Source organism: Manis pentadactyla, chromosome 18, assembly GCF_030020395.1.
Source record: "Manis pentadactyla isolate mManPen7 chromosome 18, mManPen7.hap1, whole genome shotgun sequence".
In the NCBI taxonomy this organism is placed as follows: domain Eukaryota; kingdom Metazoa; phylum Chordata; class Mammalia; order Pholidota; family Manidae; genus Manis; species Manis pentadactyla.
Window position 1 is genome coordinate 15,936,523 of NC_080036.1, and position 21,761 is coordinate 15,958,283.

A 21,761-nucleotide genomic window follows, 5' to 3' on the forward strand; every position below is an offset into this window, starting at 1 on the left:
ATGAGGACAAATGATGACATTGTTTTGTCTTCTTCAGCCTAGATTGTCACCTGAATGATGAGGATTTGAAATTTAAAAATACTTCGTTCTGTTGAGTACTGGATAACTGTACAACTATGCTTGGCATATATAGTGGGTGGTCCCTAAATATTTGTGTGAATGAAGTCATTTTTTCTTGTACCTTATTCAGAAGGATGCTTCCAAGAGCTTTAGTGACTCACTCATATCCAGTTGCTGATGCAGCTATAGTGCTGGTTAGAAACAGGGATAAAATGAACATACTCTGCTGTTCGTGGTCTTTGTGGATTCTATTTTAGGGAGTGCTATGTCTGTTTTTAGTTTCTAGAAACTGCCTTTTATGCACAAAACCCAAGTAGAATGAACGTATACCACAAAGTATAAGGCAGGCGGAATTTGATTCATTGTGTTTTTTGCTTCTGGTGTATTACTTTCAGGTTTTTTATTTAGCTTGAATCAAATGTGTTTATTTTTAAACAACTAAATGCAAAATTTTCTTTCTGACATTACTTTTTTTGAAGGAGTTCTGTTAGCACTGAAAAGTTAGGAAGCCAGAGGTGTGAGTCCCATAGGTGTAACAGGGGTGTCTTTATGTCAGAGAGATGCAACTTGACACTGGTCACAGTGGTGGACGGGGCAGGGAGCGGAGACCAGGGTGACCTCAGCTGTGGACAGGAAGGTAAACTGCATGGAGAGGACACCACCTTTAGAAACGTGCTTTGTTTAGGCGGAGTCTGCACGTGCCTGGCTTAGCCGCAGTGGAGACAGTGATGGTGTAATGGTGATGGCTGTAGATCAGGTGCCTGTGGGCTTTCTCTGTTAAAGGCCAGAAAATAAGTATCTTGGGCTTTGTGGGCCATAAAGTCTCTGTCCCAACGAGAGCTGCCATAGACAACAGCTAAACAAATGAGCATGTCTGTGTTCCAGTACAACTTCTAACAAGTAGCGGGCCGATGTCAGATTTTGGCCCATAAGCAAAGTTTGCCAACGTCTGCTCTAGTCACAGGGTGAGTGTTTTAGGTCTTGGCTCTGCTGCTACTCTCTGATTTCTTGTCAGTTTAGCCAGTTTCTCAAAGCTCTTTTTCTCCTCTGTAAAATGGAAATAATACACAGGGCTGACATGAGATTACATGAAATAATATGTAAAATGTTGCCAGAACAATAGTACTTGTGCTCTATCTCTTGTGAGATGCTGTCCTGTGAAGTAACACTCAAATTGCAGTTTGGCTCGTGTCTAATACAGTGGGCAAATTTATAACGTACAAGACTTACAAAAAGGCTAAACACTATAGCAGACACCTAAGAAGTGGCCTGGAGGGAGACACAGAAATTAATTTCTTTCTTGAGTTAACAGTCCTAGATAGGTCTTCCAGGATGGCAGGGGCTGTGCTCCTCAAGGTCATCCAAGGACCTGGCTTCTTCTGTTTTGCTTCCCCATTGTGGCCTGTGACGTCATCCCTAGCTGTGTGGCTATAGTCGCAGGAGGGGATGAGACCCAGGAGAGAGAGAGGCAGGACTTGAGAAGACACGGGTGGAAGGAGAGAGCATGTCGCTTCCATTCCCGGTCCACCGGGAAGAACTGGGTGTGTGGTCACCTAACTGGATGGGAAGCAGGCAGAGCAAGGCCACACTGTCACCACAGACAAAGGGAGGACAGATCCTGGTGATCCACTCCACGTGACCAAAAGAAATCTTTGCATCTGTCGTGGACTGGGTTTTTGTGTTCAGGTTGCACGTGTGTAAGGCATCTGAACAACTCTTTTGGAAATCATGGCAGTGTACTGAGGTCAGGTGCTTAAGAAATGCAGTTGTACAGTGCAATTTAATTGATTTTTAGGTTAAAAAACTTCTAATGTGAGCTCCACATAGGAATTAGGCTTCTGACTATTTCTGTTGGCAAGAATCATTACCTGTTGGGAACTGGTCCTAAGTTTATTGTATTTGTAGTTTTGGTTTTATGTTTGCTGTATTGCATGGTGCTCTCATAGATTAGCTTTATATAAATGCCATAATTTTGGTATGTCCCTAGATACTTCACCTAAATTTTTTTCTCCTGGGAAATCATTCTGGCTATAACAGTAGGATATAATGACTTGGGAATATGCTCCAAATACAGTGTGAAACTAGCAAATCAGTCCAGACGGGAAAATTTCCCTTAGAAGGTCTTCTTTTAAATTTATGTCACATGACTTGTAGCTTTACCCCCCACCATAACACTGAGACTAGGAAGGCATTTGTGGTTAAATTTGTATTTGGGGATCAGGTATATGCCTTATTATTAGTTATTGAAACTTAAACTCATGTTTAAAAAAGGAGTATAATTAGCGGGCTTGCAGTCAAATTTATCAGTAATTTGAGGAAAAAAATCTCAAATTGGATTAATGCCACATTTTTTGGGAAGAAATAAAGCCAAGTTTGTTAAGGTAAAACAAAAGCTAAAAGAATTAAAACTAAGCGCGCATTGCTCCTTTGTATTCTAGGGATATGCCTATAGTTCATTGTGAATTGCCCAGCTTGGATACACCCAGCGTAACATTTCAGCACATTACACAACCCATTTGAAAAGGAACCAGAGCATTCACATTTAAATTACGGCTTTTATGGCTCACATTGGCTTACTGTCCTAGAGTTTACAGTCTTAGTCATGGGTAATACTACTTGGGTGTTGTGGCTTTTCTGTTATTTTGACATTAATTGGAACCTAAGATAGTAGCAGTGGTTATCGCTGGGTAGTAAGGGTAAGAGTTCATGTTTCCTTTTACCTCTGAGTTTTCCTGGCTTCTTCCTGTGAACATGGGTTGTGTAACAACTTTCTTTCTGCAGTGGCTCGGTACCATCTGACACTGGGACTTAACATCAGAATGGGACATGAGAAAATGTCTGAGCAAGAGGCTGGGAAAGAGATTTTAGTTCCTCTAGTGTAATTAATACTTATGGGGTTTTATGACTCTTAATTGTTTAGAGAATGCTTATGTTACATATACATCTACTTTGTATATTTGTACATAATTTATATTGACTGACTTGGATCAAAATAATATATAACTTGAATTTGAATCTCTGTGACATTCTCTTCTCTTGTTACTCTCCTGCAACTCCTCACAGGTTTTTAATGAAAAAAAAAATTGTGCTTCTAGCCTTTGGTTATGTGTAACTTACTCCTTTTACTATTAGCCTTTCTGCTTTCTCACTTGCATGAAATTTTTTCTCTTCTTGTAGCTTATAATTGTATTGTCTCTTTCTTTGGTTAAAGTCCTGATTGCCAAGTAGAATGGCTTGATTTTATTTAGCAGTTACTGTTAACTTTTTCAGGAAAATAATGGTGGTCAGAAGTAGAATTATTACTCAGATATGACGTACTTCATGTTTATATGCACAATGTAGTCAACAGAGTGTAATTGGTTTTGTTACCTTATATGTGAATATGTGCACAGATTATCTTTGAAACATCATCAGAGTGGGTTTATAAGTGCTTCTTCCTCTTTGCAGGATTTCATGATGAGTGTTTATTACTTTATAATAAAAAGGTTTAAAAGTAGTAATCATAAATGATGTTAAGTATTTTTACAAGGTGCATTTGAAGAATTACATAGCTTAAGAAATGCTGTGTGTATAACCCCACTTCATGAAATCCCCCTTTATTTCATTGTAGTCTGTCTTTATTACAAGACACGTACTGTGGGATCTGTTAAAAGCTTTGGGCAAAGAGTAGATGGGGTCTTACCTTTTCGGCATCCTTTTCAGAAGTGTACTCTTGAAAATAGAACTTTTTAAAGGCATGAGTGGTAATACCCCCACTCCTACCCTTCATGGCTCTTGCTGCCTCCCCTTCCCCCAGGCACTCACACACGGAGTCAGTGGTTGTGATTTAATTCAGAAATAGAGGCAAGATTAGAGAGTGGGGGGTGAGCAGGGGCCTAGAGACATGTATGTGCTGTGGTTCTTGTCCAAGTGGGAGTAGGATGTTCTGGGTGGATAATTAATGCCTTTGGTGTTTGGAAGTCGTTCTCCATTCTCTTTCTAGCACTTACTAGTTTATTTAACAGTAAGAATATTTGATAAGAAAGAAGGTGTGTTTTTATTACACAGCAGTAGTACACACAGCATTGTAACTACTTTCGGGTTCCCAGACCTGATTCCAATCCCACACACACCAGCAGACAATACCTGAACACCTGGTGTTGGGAGGACTGAACCCAGCTCTGTCGCTGTCTGCTTGGAGACAGCACCAGATCCCCCAGTTAAGGGCTCCGTCCTACAAGACTGCCCTCCACCCCCCCACTCCAGACACCAGTCACAAGCCCCAGGAAGCTTGGGAGGTGCCCACGACCTTCCCCTTAGGTTCCGTTAATTTGCATGAGCTGCTCTCAGAACTCAGGAAAACAAGTTTACTAGTTTAACAGAGAATACCATAAAGGATAGATAGGGCAAGGTCCCAAATAAAGGAGCTTCTATCCTGTGGAGCTTGGGGCCTGGCTCGGTGGCCCGTGGGAGCTTTCCAGTTCCCCAGCTTTCTGCTTCCCAAAGCGTAACTCTTTGCAACAGAGAAGGATCCAGTAGAGCGAGAGGCCCTTCCCAGGTTTCTGTGGGAGCTTCATTGCAGTCACGACTAAGTCAGTCATTGGCTATTGGCTGATTCAGCCTCCAGCCCCTGCCCTTGGGTGGGGGTCCCAAAGTCTCTCATTAACATGACAAAACACCCATTTCACCTTTAAGGCTCTGAAGTGTTTTCAGGAACTGTGAATGAAGACCAAATATACCTGGGAAATATATATTTGGTCAACTCAATGACCAAATAAGTATTTCTTATAGCTCATTGTATCGCATAAGGGCTATATGGGTGTCATGGATGGCTAGATAAGTTGTATGGGCTACAAAATTCAGAGCAAAATCAATCTAGGAAGTTATTTAAAATGCAGGACAGAGCTGAGGGGCAAGCTGCTCACCTTGAATGACCTTTTAAATTCTGTTTCCTTTCAGCTTAGAGTACTTGAGGTCCCTGGGTAACTAATGTTCATAATAAAACAAAGGTACCCATTCTTACTGTTAAAAGTGGTTTTCTTTCCAGTTTTCTAACTTAAAGATTACTTAACTACAGTCACTGCAGTGGCTTCCCTGCAGAGGAAGTCTTAGTAAGCACACCCAGAGGGCACTGGGGGAAGTTGCTTAATACTTCTGAGTCACTTCCACTTTAAAAGACAACCAGGCTGGCGTGTGGATCCCACTCAGTTCTGGTGCCGGGCCAAGGCTGGGCGGCTGCTGGCTGCCTGACAGCGAGGGAGGCAGTGAGTGGAGAAGGGGGCTTGGAAATCCACATTGAATGCAACTGACAAGACCCCTGGCATGGCCTTCCTCCGTGGGTGCGTCTCGGGGCTCTGCCCCCACCAGCTCACAAAGTGAAAGCAACCCTGCATCCACTCCCCTGCCAAGAGAGTGGCTTTCTTAGAAAGGAAGGTTCCTGAAGGTTCACATCATCTTGGTGGAAGATTGGCGTTACCACCTGACCGTCCTTAGTGCCAGGAATGTTTGTGCTGTGCACACATTAAGCAGAGGACTTTCCACTCTTGTTTGCTCTAAGGCTTTTCTGACCAACATTTGGTCCCGTGGAGTTTACGTGCTTTTCAGGAAGTTTGGAGTAGTCATTTCTAGCTTTTAAATCTTTCTTCCTGATTATGCTGTTAAAATTCCCTCCCTCCCTCCACACACCCCGCATTTTCTAGCCCCAGACTTGGAGTCAGCCTCCCTGCCTGGGGGCAGCGGCTGCAGGTGGAGCTCCAGGGCCGACTGTCAGGCCGGGTGGTCTTGCACAGAGCAGGTGAGTCATAGTTGCTGAAGAAATGGGTGCTCTAGAGGGAGTACAGTGTATTCTCTAGTCACTGACCTACAGTGCCCGCTGAGCACTTCCCTCGTGTGGGCCACTGGCTTCCCTCAGGTCTCTGCTCAGATCTCCCCTGCCAGAGAGGCCTCTCCCTGCCCAAGCTTGTGAGATGACCGCACCCCACCCCCTCCTGCCCCCCTGCTTTCTGTCTCTTCAGAGCTCAGTCTCACAAGTTACCTGTTCTGTCAACTGCCTGTCCCTCCGCCCGGGGTGGGAGCTCCAGGAGAATGGGGGCTGCCACCCCTGCCTCCGCATGTGCCCGGGGCCCAGAGCGCTGTCTGCCGGGAGAGCTCCTCTAGTTGTGAAGACCCTGCCCCTCCCAGGACAGAGCTGAGGGGCGAGCTGCTGACCATGTACGCTGCAGTCTCTGGGTTTGTAACATGTGGGGAAGTAACAGGACTGGCTCCCCGTGGGATTAAACAAGGGAACGCACGGTGAGTGCCCTGCAGGCCTTCCAGGAGATGGTGCTTATTAGTGTTATAAAATCACATAGGTTGTTTAACTGCAGTTAGGGATTGGGGGTAATAAGCGTTATCAAGCACCTCCGAAGGATCAAAGGACGTGCTGTCAGCTCAAACATGTTGCCTAATACTTACTTTCCTTCTGTAAGTAGGGAATGGTTGTGTAAAGGAAGTAGGTTGTTTTGGACATTCAGGGTGATTATCTGTTTAGTACACTAAAATTCTGTTATTAATATTTTATCCTTTGGGTAAGTGTTTATTAGGAAAATTTATTATGTGCCAGGCTCTGCTGTTACATGTGGGGCTGGAGAAGTCACAGCTGAAGCCTACCTTCAAGGCCACTTAGACCAGTGGTGCAGATGGGGAGAATTCATGTGATTTTTGAGATTTCTGGTTGTCCTCTTGTAAGGCGCTTTTACTCTTGGCATTTCCCAGAGGATGTAGATCATCCATATTTTAAAGTCCTATCCTCGTAGCTTTTGTCGCCATGTTTGCTGGGAGTCAGGGAAGTGGGGGCAGAGGCTGACAGGGTGCACCTGTCTTGCCTTTGCTGGTCTGCCCCCAGGCTGCCTGAGAATATTGAGCGGTAGGGCCACGGTGGGGACCGGCTGCCTCTCACGGGCAGGCAGCTGTGTGCTGAATGTGCCTTTTCTTTTCTAAGGGGTTAGTTCTGTTGTGGAGAGTGGTGCTTGCCTTTCACTGTGATGTTTAAATAGTCTGGAACCACTCACATTGCTAAGTGATCAGTCTTTTTATCCTCATCCATAAAATGGGAGAAATAATATTGGTTCATTCATTTACTCAGCAGGTACTTAACTGGGCAATTACTTATGTTAGGCACCCAGAACAAAAATAGGCTTTGGCCTCAAGGGGTTTAAAACTGTGAGGATTAAATGAATGTGTGCATGTGTGGAAAGAAAGAGAGAAAAGCGTGGTGTTTCATACTCAAAATGATTTCACATGCTCAAATGAGTACATGAGCTCGAGACATGCTTTCTGTTCACATAAAGCTTTTTAGTTTAGATTCCTATTTTACCAAAAAAATTTTACTCTCTTTGAATTGTTAATCACTTGCATTTTATTTCCACCTTCCTCTTTCCACAAAGGATCTGAAGTTTAGAGTAATTTATATATTCCTCTCAAGGTTCTGTTTTGCCTAAAGCACTGAGTAGTAGAAGGATGAATGAAGGAATGAATGAAAGAATTGATTGTAAATAACAAACCAGAGAAAAAGATGAACTGTTTCCACTATAATCTAATTAGCATAAATAACTTGAGGATTTTTTTTTTCAAATATCTTGTCTTTGTGTGTTTTTTTAAAAATTAATATACTGTATTTTTTAGGACAGTTTTAGGTTCAGAGCAAAACTGAGCAGAATGTACAGTGTTCCCATATCCTTGCCTCCTTCCATCTCCCCCCCAACTATAAACATTGCCAAGTGGTTGGTATGTCCATCAGGACTGATGAACCTGCACTGACACGCATAATCACTCAGAGCCACAGTGTACGTCAGGCCCCCTATTGGTGTTGCATATTCTGTGGGTTTTGACAAATGCGTAATGTCACGTATCCACCACTGTGGTATCATGCAGAATAGTTTCACTGCCCCAAAACTCTATTGTGCTCAACCTCCTCTCCCCTAACTCCTGTCAGCCAATGATTTTTTTTTTTTACCATCTCAACAGTTTTGTCTTTTCCAGAAAGTCATATAGTTGGAATCATACAGTATGTAACTTTTTGAAATTGGCTTCTTTCACTTAATAATATATATTTAAGGTTCTTCAATGTCTTTTCATGGCTTGATAGGTCATTTCTTTTCATTGCTGAGTAATTTTCCATTGGGTGTACCACAGTTTATCGATTCATCTTCTGAAGGATGTCTTAGTTGATTCCGATTTTGGGCCATTAGGAATGAAGTTGCTGTAAACCTCTATGTGCAGGTTTTTTTGTGGACATGTTTTCAGTTCATTTGGGTACATATGAAGGAGCACAACTGCTAGATTTTACAGTAAGAGTACTTAGTTTTGTAAGAAACTGCCAAGCTGCCTTTTACGGCTGTACCATTCTGCTTTCTCACCAGCCATGAGTGAGTTCCTGCTGCTCCACCTCCCCACCAGCACTTGGCATTTTATGTTGGATTTTTGGGCCACTTGAACAGGTGTGTGCTGCTTGTTGTTTGACTTTGCATCACCTGATGGCCTGTGATACTGAACATCTTTCCATGTGCTTACCTGCCATCTGTTCTGTGGTGAGGTGTTTGTCAAGGTATTTGGGCCACTTTTTAATCAGGTTGTTTTATTGTTGAGTATTAAGAGTTCTTTGTATGTTTGGGGTAATAGTCCTTTATTGAATGTGTCTTTGCAGGTATTTTCTCCCTGTCTGTGGCTTGTGTTCTCATTCTCATGACATTCTCTCCTGCAGAGCAGAAGTTTTTAATTTTAATGAGGTCAAGCTGATCAATTTATTCTTTCATGGATCATGCCTTTGCTGTTGTATATAAAAAGTCATCTCCATACCCAAGGTCATCTAGGTTTGCTCTCTTGTTATCTTCTAGGAGTTTTATAAAGGCCTTGTGTTTCACATTTAGGTCTGTGATACATTCTGAGTTAATTTTTGTGAAGAATTTAAAGTCCATGTCCAGATTGATATATATACATGTTTTTTGCAGGGGGACATCAAGTTGTTCTAGCATGTTTGTTGAAAAGATTATCTTTGCTCCATTGTATTGCATTTTTTGTTCCTTAATTGGCTGCCTATGTTTTGAAAACCTTTACTTGTATCACTTCTCTACAAATTTGACACTATGGAACTTAAAGCTTTAATAGTTCCCATTCCTCCCAGCAAAACATTCCCTTTCCTCCCTCTGTCCCCATCTCCAGCAAAGTATTTCTTAGGAAAGAAAACTGTAAGGACTCAAGCCTTTCTTTGTGTGACACTTGTGAAGTGAGAATCCTGCCTCAGGCGTACATGGGTGGTCTTCACCCTGGAGGGTTAATTAAGCCTGAACATCCAGAACACGTGGGCTTCCCTGTCCCCAACTGCAGATGCTCTCAGCACTGCGTACGCGACAGAAACACAGGCTTTAGTGTGGGAAACAAAGTTGTGATATATGCCATTGGGTTCTAGAGTCGTGGCTGTACCTCAGGAGACTTGAGCAGATGGGACTTGGTCTCCCCTCCCTCGCTGGCCTCCCTGCCCTGATTTGGTGGCCCCATCCGGTGACAGCGACGCCAGTGGATTGTCCTGATGCATCAGGCCTCTACCATTTAAAGGTTGCTTAAATCTTTAGATGTTGTCTCTTTTTTTGGTAAGATATTACTTGTTAATGAGGTAAGTAAAAATAATATAAAATGCTTTCTATATAGAATGAGATTCCACACAAATCAGAAATGGACCAAAAAAATCCTAGAAGGCAGTGAACTTGTAGGTGATATTTGGCTCACAGATTTATTTTGGCTTGTATTTCTGTCTCTTTTTCTAATTTGAACTGGTGGCTAATATTTAAAAGGAGTCTTTTCACAAAATAGCCAGATTTCTCACCTCTTATTAAAAATCAGAAGGTCTGCCCATACTGGACCTGAATTTCTGTATGTCCTGTTCTCCCAATTCCCCAACCTAGTACACTTCCCCCATATTGCCCCTGTAAGTTTATTTTTAGTTTTATTTTTGTTTTGGTTTGTGTTTTGGCAGCCCCCTAGACTACAGCTTAAATTAGTTTATCACAAAGGTTTTTGGTCAAGTGTGAGCTGGCATGTGGTCACACATTGACTGGAGTTAGGAAGGAAAACCGCAAGGGGGACTTGTAAATGGAGGCAGTGAGGGTGCCTGGACCGGTACCTGCTGGGAGCCAGGTGTTTGGACGCCCTTGAGGGAGCCCTTCGTAGACTTCCCTTGTGCACAGGCTCAGGCTGGGGCTGTGATGGTGTCCACTCTGGTGCTTTATCTTGTGTGCGTGCTTATCCTTACTTTGTATGTGACCTCTTGCATTTTCCCTGCCTGGGACAGTACTCTGACATGAGTGTTTGGTACCACGTTTTCATAAGACTTTGTTTATTTAAAGATAGTTCTGCATTGTAATGCTACCATGTTTGCTTCTTCTTGGCAAAAAGGGCGATGCCTGGAAAACTGAAGTGACTCCCCAAGATCAGACTGCCGTAAAGGACAGAGATGGGGGTTTAGATACAGTTCTTTGACTGCAGATAAGGCTCTCTCCACTGTTACTCTTGACTGTTCAAACCACAGAATGTTCACTTGCAAACCATTGATTTCAGCATGATCACTTTGCTTATTGTCTTATGTAGAAGTTTTAAATTACTACCAACAGTCTTCATTTTACTTTGTCAAGCTCAAGTGTCAGTTATTTTGAAATGTGTTAGGCCGCTCTTGAAGGTATTTAGATTTCAGAATTTGACACTGAATGTTCAAGACACAAACGTATAGTTGTCTTTTTTTTTTTTTTTTTTTTTACCACTAGCTGCCATGAAAAATGTATTTTTTTTTATTGGAGTCTTTCAAAACACAAAGCACTTAATCCTTGAATTTAATGGATGAAAATTGGCAAAGCCAAGCAGAATTAATTAGGAAAGAGCTAATAGGGAAGTGCAGGGTAAGTGTATATCCTGAGAGCCAGGGACAGGCCCAGCTTGTGCTGGTGGTCCTGGCCTAATTATTAACAGATTGTCCTTTTCATTTCAAAAGGACCCTATTGAGACAATAAATTATCTGGAAACCCTACCTAAAGGTATATGAGAATGTTAATTTTAGTATTTAGAACTTGTGAGTATGATTATTTTGAAACTACCACCAGTTAGGGTATCTTGACATTTAGGCAACATGTATTTTTTTTAAACCAATTTTCAAGACAAAAAAGATAAGAAAACAAATGATTTGCAGTGACTTGAAGTGCTATATAAATCAGAATTAAAAATAGCCTTCCATCTGGAGCAGTGATACGTCTGTTGATGTGGCTGAAATATGTATTTAATGACAGACATTAATGTAAACAGAGGGAGAACCATGACTTAATGAGAATGTTGGCATTCATTGCAGAGGACAAGGACATTTGCTAATGAAGACCGTAGAAGGTATTTGTTAAGATTAGATGTGGATGTTGATGGTTATTCCCAGCTGAGTTAGAAGTTCCTGGGAATAACATGACCTTGGTATTTATTAGCCCCTCTCAGATTTACCATGAGATGACTCAGAGTCCTGAAACATCTCACAGGAAGGGAGATGGCTTTGCTGGAGCTCAAGAATATAGGGGTGCTTTTTAGCACAAAAGAGTAAAGGCTATTTTATGGGCACTGGAAATTAAATGAAACCATCAGTGGTACTGTATGTGTCTTAAAAAGGCTTCTTCATGTGTTTTAAGCAATGAGTAAATTGATTATTAAACTGATTTGTGTTTTCTTCTGCAGCACCTTTTAATTTTCCATTTTTTATAATATTCTTCCAAAGAATGTGCCAAGTTATAGATTATTGAAATATTTTATAATAAACCCTCTTAATTACTAAACTTGGTATTATTCAAAATGTTTTCGTTATAACAAAGAAATTATGTATTTGTTACCCTTGGAGTTACTAAAATGAATTACTATGACTGTCATAACCTAAACTATTTTTACTTACAGCAGAACTGGAGGTTTGTTTTTATAGGATGGAAACAGATAATGGGGATGTGTTGTTCCCTTTAACGCTGCAAATACAGTCTGAGTCAGTGAAGGTGGAATCCTGTAACATTCTCATGCTTCACCTTCAGCCCCGTCAGGACGGATAGTAGAAGAACATCAAGGCAGGGCTTTAGAATTATATGTGACTGGTTCTAGAATTAGCACATGCAATCTTAGAATTCCATCCTGAAGGGACCTCTAGTATAAAACAGTCATTTTACATATGAGTAAACTTGAGACCCAACAAATTCAAGTGACTTGTCCACAGTCTTAGAACTTACTGGTTAGTACCATAAAATCAATAAATGTCTCTGTGTAGGCTTATTTCTTAACCTTTATTTTAAAAATAGTTAATTCTGAATTTTCTTTCAGAGAAATAATGGTTTTCTCTTACCAGAAAATTACTAAACACTTACTTTAGTCATATGATTATAATTCTTAAGGATTGGAGACATCATTCCTGTTGAATCCAGGAAATTACCTGGAGTTCAGAAATTAAATCTTAACCTGTATCTTACCTGCTTAATGGGGAACATTGTCGTGAGAGATGAATTAGCTACAATATGAGGGAAAGAGGGACAGTGGACAGAAGATAGAGGTGTTCAATGTAATGAGCCAACTGTTTTCCATTCAGGTCCTGAGAGGTTTCATCTCACCCACAGCATGCCTTAATGCAGCCAGGCATTTTTTACAGAGAAGTAAAAGGCAAGAAAAACTGAAATAGCACCAAAGAAACTAGAAACTAGTCAATAAAAACAAAGATAATTTGAAGAGAATTTTGCAAGGGATTCCCAAATCAAATGCAAGTGCCCAATACTACAAAGGCCGAAATGAGACGGGAAAGTGCTAAAATCAGATTAGGGAACAGGTGGGAAGGTAAGCTGGGATAACAGCACAGAGGGGACAAAGGGGACCAATGGTGGGGGTGCTGTGAACTCAGGCCCTGGGCTGGCCCTGGAGGTCCGGGCAGGTGGGATCGGAAGAGGCAGAATCTGCACTCAGCCAGACACCCAGGCCTCACTTCTCCGGTATTCCCTCCTACCTGCATTTCAGGAATCACAGCTGATTTCTGGATCATTCTCCGTCCTGGTATGTTAGTGAAATTTTTGGTTTAAATTATACTCCCATTCTTAATTTTGAAGATAATTTTGTAACATCTATTTCTCTCAAAAAACTATTTCCCTGAAATCTGAATTTCCCCTTCCTCCTCTCCTACAATATCAAGGGTGAGGAAATTTGGTCCCTTACACCAAAGGCAATGATGATAAGGCTCCGTAGAGAAATCGGTGGCAGGGCGGCAGGAGGGGGTGGAGCTGCCACACGTGCTAACTGACCAGAGGTACCACTGGAAGCCGACCTGGGCAGCGTCTCACACCTCTGCCGGTACCCATATGTGGAGGTGCACACCCTTACCTATTACGTTCTGTCTGCTCACTGTGAAGTACTTAGTCCTCTACGTTTGCCCTTTTAGAAAGGGAGCTATTTCACTGGCATTTACTCAGGTTTTTCTTAAGATCATAGCAGGTATGTGTCCATCCAGTCTGTCAGGTGGTAGCTTCTTTGTTTAAAGCATTTAATTTGTAGCAATATGAGTATACTAAGTAAATCCTTTGGGGTCATACAGGCTGGGGGCCACCAGCTAGTTTGGGCATAGATTAGGCCTTAATTTTATTTATTTATTTATTTATTTATCTATTTATTTATTTAATTAAGGTGTCATTGATATCTACTCTTACGAAGGTTTCACAAGAAAAGCAATGTAGTTATTACATTCACCCTTATTATTGAGTCTCCCGCATGCCCCACTGCAGTCACTGTCCATCAGTGTAGTAAGATAGATTAGGTCTTAATTTTAATGAAATTACTTACACACACATACACAACACTTCTGTCTGCAGCAGTTTTCTTTTTAACAACAACAAAAAAGGACATAACGTAGTATTCTTTCCAGTCAGACTGTAGGAGTTTAGCCAAAGGAGTTTGCCTACAACAACTTACTGTAGTTTAAAATGCTTAGTCTGTAATAGATCCAGGAGACTTTAAGGCTTCCCTAAGCCGGTTAGTAATTTTCTCTTCTTCGTATTCATGCTGTTAGCACACACACTCTGTTTCAGGTAAAGATTTTCTAGACTTCGGTCACTATGAAGGTAACGGCCATAGACAGACTCTAAAACATGCTGAGAAATGTATTCCTGAAAATGTTTGGAGACGTGGTGTCCCAGCAAGTCTTCAAGAAGTAATCAGTGCATAGAGACTGTGTGTCCTGCAGAGGGTTCCCGTTGGAGCTCACTCTCCACGTGAGGGATTTTGATAGCCAAGAATAAAATGTGCAGTTAGATACTTGGTCTCCTAGGGAGTAAAAAAATGAATGACAAGTACAACCTTTGCCTGGAAAGGTATATATTTTTCCTTCAAAATGTGCCGCTGATTTTTACATTTTAAAATCTGCCCTAGTCAGAGGAACCCAACCTGTTGGTCACCGAATACAGTGTACTCTGTCATCCTCATCACGTGTCCTGCTTTGAAATCATTCAGTAGTTTCTTAATTATTTGCTGAGCTTAAAGCCTTGACTGTTCATTATTAATTCATCAAATACCTGTTGAGCATCCTGTGATGTGCCAGGCCTGGGCTAGACTCTGGAGGTGAAGGCAGGGAACACCTGTGCGTGTTCCCCTAGCCTGCTGCGGAGCCCTTTGTCTTAGTCTGTTCGGGCCGATTGAACAGAAGCACTGTAGACTGGGTAGCTGAAGAAGCAGCAGAAACTTATTTCCCACCGTTCTGGAGGCTGGGAATCCAAGATCAAGGTGTCAGCCTGGTCAGGTTCTGGTGAGGGCCCCCTGCCTGGTTTACAGACGTCTGCCTTCTTGCTGTGCCCTCCTGTGGCAGGGAGAGAGCGCTCTGGTCCCGTCATGCCCTCTAAAGACCCCAGTCCCATCACTGGGGACCCAACCTCAGGACCTCATCTAAATCCAGTCGCTCAACGGCCCCATCTGCAAATACCGTTACACTGGGGATTAGGGCTTCAGGGTACGAGTCTTGGGACACAGTCCGTTCATAGGCCTCCTCTTGTGGGACTTTCTTTCTGTTCTGGGGCTGTCTTTCCTTTCCTTTGTGTTGTACTCCTTGTTTCTTGGATTTCTTCTTTCCTATCATCTTCTTTCCAGATGTATTCCCTCATTCTACAGGCAGACGTCTGATAGCTTTCTGGGAAAGAATGAATGCAAGGCAAAATTGAGCCCTTGAATATCTGAAAATATGTCTTCCCCTCTCACTTAGTGGATAATTTGGAAAGAGAATTCTACATTGAGAGTAATTTTCACTCTTCTCATTTCTGAAGTCATCGTTCTTTATTTTCCAGTGGTTATTGCCTGTGTTCATTGCCAGTCCAGTTTCTCATTATTTATATATGGCCTTTTTCCTCCTTTTTGGAAATTTTCAGATTGCATTATTTGTGGTATTCTGAATTTGTACTCTTTGTACTGGTTACACTTAGGGTTTAATCCAAGCACCAAAGTCTTTTAATTCTAGACCCATTTTTTGGTATTGTTTTCTCCCCCCATGTGCATTCTCTTTCTAGAATGAATACTTTTTCTCACTGGTTCCTTGTCTGTTTTTGTTTTTTTTTCTGTTTTCTGGGATATTCAACTTTATCTCGAACTCTACTCTTCTTTTTTGTTTTGCTCTTTTATGGTTAACGTCAAGAGCCTTTTTTGTTCTCTTTTTATTTTTCATAGTATTCAGTTTCTGTTGCATGGATTAAATTTTATAGTTTTATAGTTTTGTTTTTTGTTTTGTTGTTGAGTTTTTCTTCTTCACTGCATTGTTTCTCTTTCCACCATTCTTTTTGTTTCTTTGTTTTGTCTCCTTCTTTCCCATTAGATTCCTTTTTCAACTGCCTGATGGCCCTTGGCTATTGATTGTCATTTAAGACTGAAGCATTGAAAAACTAACTGAAAGCTCAGTAGGCAAGATTTTTAAACTAGTATCTTTGCTGTAGGTACCGAACTTTTTGAATGTTTTTTGTTGGCAGATCAAGATATCTGTGGGGCTATTTAATTGATTCAGAAAAGATGCTTTCAGTCCCCTACTTCGGATGGGGAGTTGGGGACTAAGAGTCCTAGGAGCCGCTTGAGAGGAGAAGACTGGGGTGAGGTGGGGTGGGGTCCCATTGCTTAGCCTTTCACTTCCCCCGCCTCTCAGCCTTGAGCTCATCCCTACCCAGATGTTTAGATGTTCGTTTCTGGAGAAATTGAACTTTAGGGTCATGTGCTTATCAGTGAACCAACCCTAGAGAAGTGAGGGAAAATAGCCTGCAGACAATTACATCCAGGAATAACTACTGTAAATAATGAGGATGTTAATAAATCTCCAGTATTTGCTACTCATCTGTCCTGATTTAGCTGGAATTGGTAGGCAATCCTACATAGATTTTGGTGAGGGCAAAATAACTCCTGGCAGAGTAACTCAAACATGTCTTTGAAGATGCTGGGCATCTGCCATCACCCTCCTTCGCCCAGCCCTGTGATGCGGTTTGTGTGTGGTGTGGGGGCAGCGGGTAGTCCCCTGGCTGCATGGAAGGGAATATGGGTATCTCCGCGTTCCACATTTCTGGGGTTCTTCAGGGCGCCTGCATTTAGCACCAGGCCTCGCCACCCCTCCCCTTTGCAGTGCTGGTATCTTCCCTGGCTTACTCTTCAGAGCAGGCTGTTCAGTTTCACCTTCCCTCACTCTCCGTTTTCTTAAAATCTGGGGGCATCTCTCTCTTGGCTGCTGGGTCTCCTCTCCCATTCTCTCCATCCTTATGGGTTTATTCCTTTTATGTTCCCTTATCCCTTTTAGGAGATACTTGGGAAGAGAGAATCCTGTGGGTTCTAACCCTCATATTTTAGCCCTTAGCCTCCACTTGACATTTTATGACTGTTTCTGTTAGTGTGTTGAGAACCAAATTGGAGGAGAAAGAACAGAATTCTGCAAGGAGACTTGTTGGGAGGCTGAGGCGTAAAACACCTGCGGAGGCGGGCGTGGCTGCGCTGGCTGCCGAGGGCCAGGAAGAAGCACCACCTGCTGCGGACTGTTCTGACCTAGTCCTGGAAAGCAACTTGTAAGGATAAATCAGTGGTTCTGTGTGTTCATGTGCTTAGAAGTGGAGGGTCCTTTAAAAATGAGTGACGGTTCATCATGCTCCTGGTTAAAAACTTGAAAATTATAAGCAGACAAAATGGAAATAATGTGTCATTAGAACAAGTACTTACAAAATCTCTGCCAAAGCCGTTAATGTAGCCTCCCATCCTATGGCAGGCTCATAATTATTATTCTCATCTTCGGTCGTGGAGCGCTGCGTTGTTGCTGGTTTCTTTGTGGTGATGACCATGTGCGGAGGGGGTTGTGGGTCAGGTGCCCACCTGGTCGTGAGGTGCGGGTTGTAAACACTGCCCCTTTGCGGAGACCCGAAGCAGGGCTCCTCAAGTTCCTGGTGAGGCTGAGGGCGAGAGGGTGGGGTGACTGCACTTATTTCCCGTCTTCCGCACCTTCAGAGGACTGTCCTCAGTCTGTCTTCCTCAGCCCTCAGGTGACACTCACGTGTCTGTAGCCGTGCGGTGTGCACCCACCCAGGAGTCCGCCCAGATGGAAGGTGCACCAGTGACACCACTTCGGGCGTGTAGTTCATTCAACTTGGTTTGCTGTGTGACCCATCTAAGGGCAAAATAATAAAAACTAAGTGATTGGGGTCCTTGTGCTCCTCATCTGAACCTTGGCGTGGGGGTTTATTTTAGGGTTGCTCTCCGTTAGCACAGTGTGGCCCTCCGTCAGGGCTCCGGGGAGCTCAAGCACCCCCCGCTGCGCCCAGCCCCGCCAGCTCTGTGCTGGTGCTCACGACCAAGGGTGGAGCAAGCACACCCTCTCCTGCCTGTAGTGAGGCCATGGCAAGGCCCACGCGACACGAGGAACAAGCAGGCGTTTTCGGGATTTTCAGAATACCCGCTTCCAGTGGCCTTACAGACCCTTGGTTCTCCCACGGCAGCCCCTCCAGGGCCAGGCCACCTCCTTGCCCACATGGCTTTCCATCCCGTGCTCCCTGGAAGCAGTGTTAATCCTGGCTTAGGTCATACTCCTGGAGGTCCTCCTTTCACTCCATCAGATTTGGTTTGTTCCTGTACAGGGTAGCTAGCTGCAGGGTCTGCCGTCCCAGATGGATGGCAGCTCTCGTTGGGTGCCAGTCTTCAGTGGGGGGACCTTGGCTCTTGAGTCCCTGTCATGGGCTTGGTGCAGAACCGCGGGGCATTCTGTCCCAGGCATGCTGACTTGCTGCACTGGGATCTCAAGGTTAAGCTTTTTCTTTATGGGAAAACTTTTCATGATTCTCTGCAGAGTAATATTGGCCAGCTCTGGTTGTTGATGAAGCCTTTTTTCTTTAGTTTATCTCTGTTAATTCTGCTCACATTGGATTGCTGTAGATTGGGCTTTTCCTAAGGCCTTCGGTATGCTGTGGCTAATTTAGAAAGATTTCTAATACTTAGATTTTTATTTTAGAGTGTTCAGGTATGTGAGGAAATAGAAGTAAGAGAGACAGTCGGTCACCTAGTAGTAAAGTAGCCATCTTTTTTTTTTCTTAACAGATGCAGCAGCTTTTTTATGAGAACTATGAACAGAACAAAAAGGGCTACATTAGAGATCTCCACAACAGTAAAATTCACCGAGCCATCACACTGCACCCCAACAAAAACCCACCCTACCAGTACAGGCTCCACAGTTACATGCTCAGCCGCAAGATAGCCGAGCTCCGCCACCGCACCATTCAGCTCCACCGAGAGATTGTGCTCATGAGCAGGTACAGCAACTCCGAGGTCCGTAAAGACGACCTCCAGCTGGGAATCCCTCCTTCCTTTATGAGGTTCCAGCCCCGCCGGCGAGAGGAGATCCTGGAGTGGGAGTTTCTGACCGGGAAGTATCTGTACTCGGCTGCTGACGGCCAGCCCCCTCGAAGAGGGATGGACTCTGCCCAGAGGGAGGCCTTGGATGACATTGTCATGCAGGTCATGGAGATGATCAATGCCAACGCCAAGACCAGAGGGCGCATCATTGACTTCAAGGAGATCCAGTATGGCTACCGCCGCGTGAATCCCATGTATGGGGCCGAGTACATCCTGGACCTGCTGCTTCTGTACAAAAAACACAAAGGGAAGAAAATGACGGTTCCTGTGCGGAGGCACGCGTATCTCCAGCAGACCTTCAGCAAGACCCAGTTTGTGGAGCACGAGGAACTGGACGCGACAGAATTGGCCAATAAGATCAATCGGGAGTCTGGGTCCTTGTCCTTTCTCTCCAATTCCCTAAAGAAACTCGTTCCCTTTCAGCTCCCCGGGTCCAAGAACGAGCACAAAGAACCCAAAGAGAAAAAGATAAATATATTGATTCCTTTGTCTGGACGTTTTGACATGTTTGTGAGATTTATGGCAAACTTCGAGAAGACGTGTCTCATTCCAAATCAGAACGTCAAGCTTGTTGTTCTGCTTTTCAATTCTGACTCCAACCCCGACAAGGCCAGACAAGTGGAGCTCATGAGGGATTTCCGCAGGAAGTACCCTAAAGCTGACATGCAGATTTTGCCTGTGTCTGGAGAGTTTTCAAGAGCTCTGGCCCTGGAAGTAGGATCGTCCCAGTTTAACAATGAATCTTTGCTCTTCTTCTGTGACGTTGACCTCGTGTTTACTACAGAATTCCTTCAACGATGCCGAGCAAATACAGTTCTGGGCCAACAAATATATTTTCCAATCATTTTTAGCCAGTATGATCCAAAGATTGTGTATAGTGGGAAAGTTCCCAGTGACAGCCATTTTGCCTTTACTCAGAAAACTGGCTTCTGGAGAAACTATGGGTTTGGCATTACCTGTATTTATAAGGGAGATCTCGTCCGCGTAGGCGGCTTTGATGTTTCCATCCAAGGCTGGGGACTTGAGGATGTAGACCTTTTCAACAAGGTTGTCCAGGCAGGTTTGAAGACATTTAGGAGCCAAGAAGTGGGAGTGGTCCACGTCCACCACCCTGTCTTCTGTGATCCCAATCTTGACCCCAAACAGTACAAAATGTGCTTGGGGTCCAAAGCATCAACATATGGGTCCACACAGCAGTTGGCTGAAATGTGGCTAGAAAAAAATGACCCGAGTTACAGTAAAAGCAGCAATAATAATGGCTCAGTGAGGACAGCCTAATATCCAGCTCTGCTGGAAAAGACTTTTTTAATTATCTAATTTATTTTTCAAAAATGTTTTGTATGATCCGTTTTTGAAGTCCATATGAGGATATATTTTACACATGATTTTTCTTACAAAGGACTCCTTGAAGATTGAGCTTTTTGAACAAAAATGTGATCATGTTTGCCTTTGAACACATTTTCTTGCTGCATGTAACGTAGCAGACCTGCTTAATCATGACTTGAAATGTTGAAATGTACCTGATGAACAAAACTTTTTTTTTACACATCCTTCTCAGACCCCTTTGCTACATGCAGTCTGATGGCAGAAAATAGAAAACATGAACGTTCCTGCAAAGTATTATTGTAACAAAACACTGTAACTCTGGTAAATGTTTTGTTGTAACTGTTAACATTGCACAGATTCTACCTTTGTCTTTTTTTACGGTGATTTATTTCTTAAGCCATTTCGTGTTCCAGTTGTAAAATAAGGAAGTGTGATAACAGCTGTGTCATCATCACCATCACGAGAGCTTCCCAAAGCTGAATCTTTCCCTGAAACTTGGGCTCATGAAAGCAAGGCGAGCAAGGAGGTGCACAATGAGAAATATGGCTGCTCTTACAGTTTGTGTGGCCTGCATGGACCTGGGATTAAATACCAAGCAGGATTTGGTAATTTATCTCTTCTTGACCCTCTTCTTTAAAGGGGTAAAATCTTAATGTTTAGAATGGCAAAGAAGAATTGTAATAAATTCTAATGGAAACAAACTAAAACAAAAACCCAAATCCACCCTGATGAAAGCATTGGGGAAAACGTATTTGGTTTCATTCGCTTCATCCTGTCTGTGCTGCATTGGCAGAGATGGTTATTTCGTTCTTTAGTTACTGTTACGTTTTATCCTTTGTATCTGAAATACCTTTAATTTATTTAATATCCATTGTTTAGAACTCTGCCATTTCTCAAGTACCTGTTAGTTATTAGTATTTATGTGTATCAGGCTTGTGTTTAGTCTGTTTTATTTGCAGTAAAGTGATCTCCAAAGATTTCCTTTTGAAAGCGCTCTCCCCCCCCCTCAATTTTTACATTCCTTACTGTTTTACTAAATATTAAGTGTCTTTGACAATTTTGGTGCTCACGTGTGTGGGGGACAAAAGTGAAATGAATCTGTCATTATACTGGAAACTTTGTTTTAAACTCACAGATCAAATGTGCCTTAATAAATTTCTTTTTCATTTAGATTTCAAACAGTAATAGACTTGCCATTTTAGTATACATTGTTGGAGATCTGCTTATTTGTAAATAGTCTATTGCTCATTGGGAAAAATAAACCAGTGAACAGTATTTTCTGTTGTACTTTTCAGAAGCATTTTGTCTCATTACTTCTGTTTTTGCTAAAGAATTTGGAGAGCAAAAACCGTAAGCTCTGATTCATAAAGTTGAAAGTTATTTGAGGGGAATACATGGTCTGCAGTTTGGGAATGAAGTGAAAATGACTTTCAAGTGCGTCTTCTGTTTTTTCCTGTAATGACCTTGTTCTGGGC

At 42.7% G+C, this 21,761-nt stretch overlaps 1 protein-coding gene across 1 annotated transcript in view; it reads left to right on the forward strand.

Annotated features, from left to right (window-relative positions):
• The window catches only part of CHSY1 (chondroitin sulfate synthase 1), a 78,988-nt gene extending 57,405 nt beyond the window's left edge, over nucleotides 1-21,583 (forward strand). The window contains exon 3 of the mRNA XM_036878715.2: nucleotides 18,646-21,583. Within this exon, the coding sequence (XP_036734610.2) occupies nucleotides 18,646-20,238 (1,593 nt within the window). The 3' untranslated portion in view covers nucleotides 20,239-21,583. The remainder of the gene's footprint in view (nucleotides 1-18,645) is intronic.
• Nucleotides 21,584-21,761: the final 178 nt, after the last annotated feature.